The following is a 6,789-nucleotide window of genomic DNA, read 5'->3' as shown; positions in this document are numbered from 1 at the left end:
ACATCAAAATCTGACACTAGTAGAAAAAATATTCAACTTTAAAATACATGAAAATTTTGAGGTTTCTATTTTTCGTTCCTGTAATAATTAATAAATATAAACAATGAGAAATTTGTGAATTAGAATATTACAAACCGCACTATAATCTTGGCTTCCATAAAACATAAAAAAATTTAGTCCTGTTTTAAAAAGCGAAACATTAATAATAATAATAATTTCATTACTATTAAATGGAATTGCATTAATTTAATTAAAAACAATTTCTTAAATTCATTTAACTTAATAAGTTAAACTATTTCTATTACATTATTGAAAATGAAAACAAAACTTGTCATATATAAACGACTTAAAATTGACTTTAAACTGAACTGTAAAGTTAAACTACGTCCAACGATTTGTATTGAGCATAGAATGAACTTTCAACATTACGAAGAACAGACGATTTTATATATGCACACATTTCATTTAAGATTTAGTTTGACTACCTTTACTGAACATCCCCTGTATCGCCACTTTGAAGTTTATGAATCCAGCTTAAAAGGTTCACTTTATTCATAAGGAATATCAAGATCTGTCTAATTGATTTTTTTGTACCACAGTAAAAATAAGATAATTACAAGATAAATATAAATTAGAAATAAAGTCGAATTAAAAAAAATCGAAAATATTGTGCTGATAAATCTAAGATCTAAGATCATGAAATATTTCAGAGAAATATATAATATATATTAAGAATAATCTATTTTAGCAAATAATATAAGCTATGGAAAAATAATTCAGACTAAGTTTTTTTTTTCGAGTCCACCATAAGTAATATGCCGCATAACTATTTAATAATATAACACATTATATAACTATTTGTTAAAAGTATAGATATTCAATACAGACTTACAAGAAATAAACATTTATAGAAAAACGTGAATCACGGCGTTGTAAATAGAACTAATTCTTTTTCGATAAAAGTCATAAGTAGTTTTGATAAATGTATGCTTAAAAATGCGCTAGATAAAGGACCTAACCACTTGACATTCCGCATCGAAGTATAAATATGACCGGTGTCTAAGGCTAAGGTATCATAACCGATCAGAAGCTTCTCTAAACATGAAGTTACTAGGATTGGCATTAGTTGCAGTTGTGGCACTTGCCACTGTTCAGGTAATTTCCAATTTTATTATTAAAAACTTAAGTATGCTTCTGATTTTGTATATTAAGTGATGAGAAGATAAAAATAACCATTTTAAGTAATTATTTCAATATTTTAGTTTAATATTTTTAATAATTTTGTTTATATATTTTTATAATTATTTTTTTATTACGTGATGTTAATTTATCTTAAAACTTTCTTTGTTTTCTTAATACAACCACACTCTAAAGTCTATGATACAACTGATAACAATTTTGTTATAAATGCACTCTATAGTTTTCGATTTTTTTTTAGACCAGCGAAGCCTTCAGTTTATTCGGTTGGCATAAAGCAAAACACGTAGCAGCACTAGCTGATGAACCTTCTCCACCATCTGACTTACCAACTCCACCATCCGGTGAGCCATCACCACCACCACCACCATCTGGTGAACCTCTTAAAGTAAAGGATGAGCCTTCTCCACCATCTGACTTACCAACTCCACCATCCGGTGAGCCATCACCACCACCACCACCATCTGGTGAACCTCTTAAAGTAAAGGATGAGCCTTCTCCACCATCTCCACCATCTGACCTACCAACTCCACCATCCGGTGAGCCATCACCACCACCACCATCTGGTGAACCTCTTAAAGTAAAGGATGAGCCTTCTCCACCATCTGACTTACCAACTCCACCATCCGGCGAGCCATCACCACCACCACCACCATCTGGTGAACCTCTTAAAGTAAAGGATGAGCCTTCTCCACCATCTGACTTACCAACTCCACCATCCGGTGAGCCATCACCACCACCACCACCATCTGGTGAACCACTTAAAGTAAAGGATGAGCCTTCTCCACCATCTGACTTACCAACTCCACCTTCTGGTGAACCATCACCACCTCCACCTCCATCTGATGAACCTCTTAAGGTAATAAAAATAATAATATTCTTTATTAAGCATATAGGTACTTACAATGTGTAAAATTACATACTACATCAAAATACATATTTTGATATAATTTGCTTAAATGGCAAAGTCTAGCTAACAAATAAATGGCAGCTATTCAAACTTAACCTATACTTAATTAAAAATATATTTATTTATATCAAATTTCCTCCATCGGTAAAAAAAATGAACAAATTAAGGAATGAAAAAGAATGAAATTTTTAATTCGAAAATATATTTATAATCCAAACAAAGCTTACTTAAAATTCCTCTGGAACAAACCCAGCAGCGGAGATACGGAATAATTCATAAAATTGTTATAGGTAGTGAAGGATGAGCCTTCTCCACCATCTGACTTACCAACTCCACCATCCGGTGAACCATCTCCACCACCACCACCATCTGATGAACCACTCAGACGCAGAGCAGTAAAAGACGAACCATCTCCACCATCTGACTTACCAACTCCACCATCCGGTGAACCATCTCCACCACCACCACCATCTGATGAACCACTCAGACGCAGAGCAGTAAAAGACGAACCATCTCCACCATCTGACTTACCAACTCCACCATCCGGTGAACCATCACCACCACCACCACCATCTGGTGAACCTCTTAAAGTAAAGGATGAGCCTTCTCCACCATCTGACTTACCAACTCCACCATCCGGTGAACCATCTCCACCACCACCACCTACTGCTTATATTTTCTAAACTGAAAATTTAACACGCCTTGTAAGATAATGTATTTTTTTAATTTTTGTAAATATATAAAATAATATATTATTTTAATATTTAAAAATAGTTTTTGTCTACACTCAGTCAGTATACCTATTCAAAATTTCGTATCACATCAATAGTTTCAGTCTTGTAACTAAAAAAACCCAATTACTAACGAAACAACATAATTTCATTTGTCATATGACATAATTCAAAATTTTATAATGCTAATTTTAATATTTTTATGCCTACCGTCCCATTATATGAAAATACAAAATACCAAGTGATATTAAGAATTAAAAATCCATTGATTTAAACTATTAAAGAGACGCTATAAAATGTTGTGTAACTATATATAGGTACTTTATAATTAAAACAATAACTACGTCAACATATAAAACAACGGTACTAAAATATAATATTACCTGATATTTAATATATGTACAGGGTAGGTCAAATTGGACGCTTTTAAATGGAAACACCCTTTTTGTATAGGAGATAGACGAAAACTAATATCGGTGTCTGGAGCTCAATTTTCATAAAAAATATGATGGTGAAAACCGCACATCAATATCTGTTACCGTTTCGGAGTTACGGGGTGTTTTTCAAAAATGTGCATTTTTAACAATTCGCTGTAGCTTTTTTGCTCTGGAAAATGTTGTATTTCTATGAAAACATTTCCAAAGCACGTTTTTACCTAGAATTTAATGGTTTAAGTATAATTTTTTCGCGTTGACGCTGCTTGACGTATTTTGAAGAAGTTTTTTGAAGAAGTTTAAACTGCTTGACGTATTTTGAAGAAGCATAATTTCTAGATCAAATTTTGTCCATTTTAGAATTAACAAGTACTTAGGTACTGAATTTGGTGAATTGTTTAGTGTTTAATAAATAAATTTTCTTTATTACTACTTCAACTCTTCTTACGTTGACATCTCTACGAAATATATTTGATTTTTTAAAGATTCTATTATCCTTACTTTTTGGAACTTTTCATAAAGAACATGAGTTATTTTTGATAGATCTCTCTAGAAGAAAATTATAAAACGGCCTACACACGTAACGATTTATCGTACTGCGCGTTGAACTGCAGATCGTAAAGAAAATCGTACGGCTTGCAGTACAGCCATTTTTTGTACACACGATGCAACACATTGTACTGCCGCAAGTACCGCAGTTCAGCTTATTCACTTTTCGTCGAAAAGGGCTACCGTTATGTCAAGAATTTCAAAGAAAAAAGCTGCCGTGCTTGTAGCTGCGTTATTGCTGATAGATGAAGATGATGAACAAAAAGAAATCAAAAAGCGAAAATGGTGTAAGAAGTGGTTGCTGGAGAGAAAGAAATATTCACATTTGAGGTTGGTAAAAGTACTGGAAAAAGAAGAACCTCTTGATTTTAAAAATTATTTGTGTGATGGATTTAGTTTGTAATAAAATTGCGGCGCTGCGGCACGGAATAAATACACTCCACACGTTCAGACTTGCGTTCAAACCCCACCCCAGACACGACCCGTTGATACGATATTTTACGAAAGCTCCGTCTCCGAACTGCAAACGATTTGACGACTGCATACTGCAAACCATTCAATTTCCCTACACACGCTACGATTTATCGTTAATGCGGCAGTTTCGATGGATATCGTACTACATGCAGTACGATAAATCGTTACGTGTGTAGGCCGTTTAATGGTTATATTATTCTATTATCGTGACATAACTTAAACGGGCCACACATTATACAATTTATCGTACTGCAGGTTGTATAACACAAATTTGATGCGACCGCGACCGTTTGAACGACAGATCGGATGCACTGTTGTCGACAAACTTAAACTATTAGTTTAATGTCTGTCGTACAATAAATTGCTTCCCAGTTGATTTTGTCTTGTTCCAAAGATTCCAAAGTAGCATCCGCTTTATTATATAACATGCACTTCTTTAATTTTTGTTTAAGTATTCGGAATTTTTCGGTATTAGAAGGGATAATCAGACCCACGAAATTCTACTACAAATAGGTTTGTCGTGGGCGGCATTCGGCAAACTAAGGCATATACTGAGATCTGATATTACCATATATGTTTAAGAAGAAAGATCTTTCACCAGTGTGTCTTGCTTGTCCTCACGTATGGAGCTGAAACGCTTACCTTAACAAAAAAGAACATACTCAGAATACAGCTCATGCAACGGAAAATGGGAAGGTCCATGTTGGGACTTACACTCAGAGGTAAAATACCCAATCATACAATACGAAATCGAACAGGAGTAAGAGATGTGGTGATACCTGTCTTGCATCTTAAATAGAATTGGGCAGGACATATGGCTAGGATAACAGATGGACGGTGGACAAAGAGACTTGTGGAATCAAGGCCAAGACATGAGGCCTATAGAAGCAGAGGACGAACTCCTAGTCGATGGACAGATGACATTAAGAGGGTGGCTGGAAACTGGATTAAAGTGGCACAAAATAGAAAGAAATGGCTAAAGTTAAGGGAGGCTTTTGTTCAGCAGTGGACGGTATAAGCTAAATGATGATAATGATGATGATGATTCGGAATTTTTTACATCCCACACACCGATGCATGCAAACGATATATGTTTATAAATTCTGACCAAAACTTTTTATTTTCAATTTTTATGCACTGTATTGTACTTAATTTGCCACGAAAAATGTTTATATTTCGTTTCAACAAGAAGTGCTTGCACACAAACTATCAAACCTTTCGTATCTAGATACTAATACATTGTACCACAGATTTTATGCATGCTATACTTCCATACGATACGACAGAGTCGAGCTGCAAGTTGTACTACAATGCCCCTACCCAACGATCCAACCATTCATCCAACGCAACGGTCGAAACGATTTAGTGTTGTACAACTTGTACGATAAATCCTATAATGTGTGGCCCGTTTTATGATAGTTTGACCAGAACCGGATTATTTTAAATTTTCTTCTTATTTAGTTTTTTTGTATCTCTCGTAACTCAAAATGAATTCTTATAAATTATTCAAAATGAACAATTTGCTTAATTTTAAGGAACTATTTAAAAAGTTTCAAATAAAATTTTCTGTAAAATAAAATAGCGAAAACTTATTCATCATTTTTAAAATTTACATGGGATTTTCCGAGGAATTTTCTATGTTCAGGTCGACGATGCAACACACGGTATAAGAGTATTAATAAGAGAAAAATGTAATATAGCATTAATATATTATTCAAAAAAAAAATAAAGAAAAATTAAGGAATATCCTACAATACATCTTAAAATATATGTTAATTTAGTTGGAGGACAAAGTTTATTGGGAGGTATCCCAGCTGGCTCTGCCGCCTATAATTTAAGAGATTAGTCACATGGTGTGGATGGTGGAGAAGGACGTGGTGGTGGAGAAGGTCTTGGACGTGGAGAGGGTCTTGGTCTTGGAGAGGGTCTTGGACGTGGTCCAGGCCTACCTGATGGTGGTGGTGGTGGAAACGGTTTGGTAGAAGATGGAGGAGAAAGAACTTCTTTTTCTACTTCAGACTCGACATAGGATGCTGGAAGATCTTCTTTTGTCTCCTTTTGCTTTCCAAATAAACTGAGTGCTTCGCTTTTCTGGAAAAGGTTCACGTAATATAAGATTCAAAAATCATTAATCCAACAATATCAATAAATTAAAATAAAAAATAACTAGTAACTCTCATTTTAACTCAAGACCCCCCCCCCTTCCCTTCATTTTATAGTCTTCTACAACTCTCATTTTACTGAAAAAATAAGTTTAAACAGAAAAAGAGAACATTTTAACATAACAAAAATGATTAAAAATAAATATAAGTTAGTAAAAGTTTTTTTTTCACTTTAAGAAATACAAAATATAACTGAGAGAAAGATTGAATAAAAAAAACTATTGTTAAAATACCTGAATAGTGGCCAGTGCCACAAATGCAAATACTGCCAATGTTAAACCCTTCATTTCTAATTAAACCTTTGACTGGTTGTGATATTCGCAATATAGAAA

At 33.9% G+C, this 6,789-nt stretch overlaps 2 protein-coding genes across 3 annotated transcripts; one reads left to right on the top strand and one right to left on the bottom strand.

Moving 5' to 3' along the window:
- Positions 1-1,034: 1,034 nt before the first annotated feature.
- Positions 1,035-2,842, top strand: LOC115886909 (cell surface glycoprotein 1-like). The gene is made up of 3 exons (XM_030906236.1): positions 1,035-1,155; positions 1,439-2,056; positions 2,398-2,842. Exons 1-3 carry the CDS (start codon positions 1,102-1,104, stop codon positions 2,788-2,790), a joined length of 1,065 nt encoding a protein of 354 aa, XP_030762096.1. The 5' UTR covers positions 1,035-1,101; the 3' UTR covers positions 2,791-2,842.
- A 2,601-nt stretch (positions 2,843-5,443) lies between these two features.
- LOC115886927 (procyclic form-specific polypeptide B1-alpha-like) lies at positions 5,444-6,789 on the bottom strand. Of its 2 annotated transcripts, XM_030906257.1 has the most exons (3): positions 6,691-6,789; positions 6,140-6,386; positions 5,444-6,095 (listed from the first exon to the last, which is right to left on the bottom strand). In XM_030906257.1, coding segments are annotated over exons 1-3 (303 nt in total). In that variant the 5' UTR covers positions 6,745-6,789; the 3' UTR covers positions 5,444-6,093. The 2 variants fall into 2 exon arrangements, with proteins under 2 accessions (XP_030762117.1, XP_030762116.1); XM_030906256.1 differs by having other exon boundaries at positions 5,444-6,386.

This window comes from Sitophilus oryzae, unplaced genomic scaffold, assembly GCF_002938485.1.
Source record: "Sitophilus oryzae breed Bouriz unplaced genomic scaffold, Soryzae_2.0 scaffold_535_pilon_pilon, whole genome shotgun sequence".
Lineage (NCBI taxonomy): Eukaryota > Metazoa > Arthropoda > Insecta > Coleoptera > Curculionidae > Sitophilus > Sitophilus oryzae.
Note: the sequence above shows the minus strand (reverse complement) of the source record. Positions and strands in the feature narration are given on the sequence as shown.

What these genes read in the sequence shown, in the direction of transcription:
- LOC115886909 (XM_030906236.1), top strand. Translation starts at nt 1,102, where the DNA reads ATGAAGTTACTAGGATTGGCATTAGTTGCAGTTGTGGCACTTGCCACT. An exon ending in TGGCACTTGCCACTGTTCAG is followed by an intron (nt 1,156 to 1,438) that starts GTAATTTCCAAT and finishes ATTTTTTTTTAG; the next exon opens with ACCAGCGAAGCCTTCAGTTT. An exon ending in CATCTGATGAACCTCTTAAG is followed by an intron (nt 2,057 to 2,397) that starts GTAATAAAAATA and finishes AAATTGTTATAG; the next exon opens with GTAGTGAAGGATGAGCCTTC.
- LOC115886927 (XM_030906256.1), bottom strand. Translation starts at nt 6,744, where the DNA reads ATGAAGGGTTTAACATTGGCAGTATTTGCATTTGTGGCACTGGCCACT. An exon ending in TGGCACTGGCCACTATTCAG is followed by an intron (nt 6,387 to 6,690) that starts GTATTTTAACAA and finishes AACCTTTTCCAG; the next exon opens with AAAAGCGAAGCACTCAGTTT.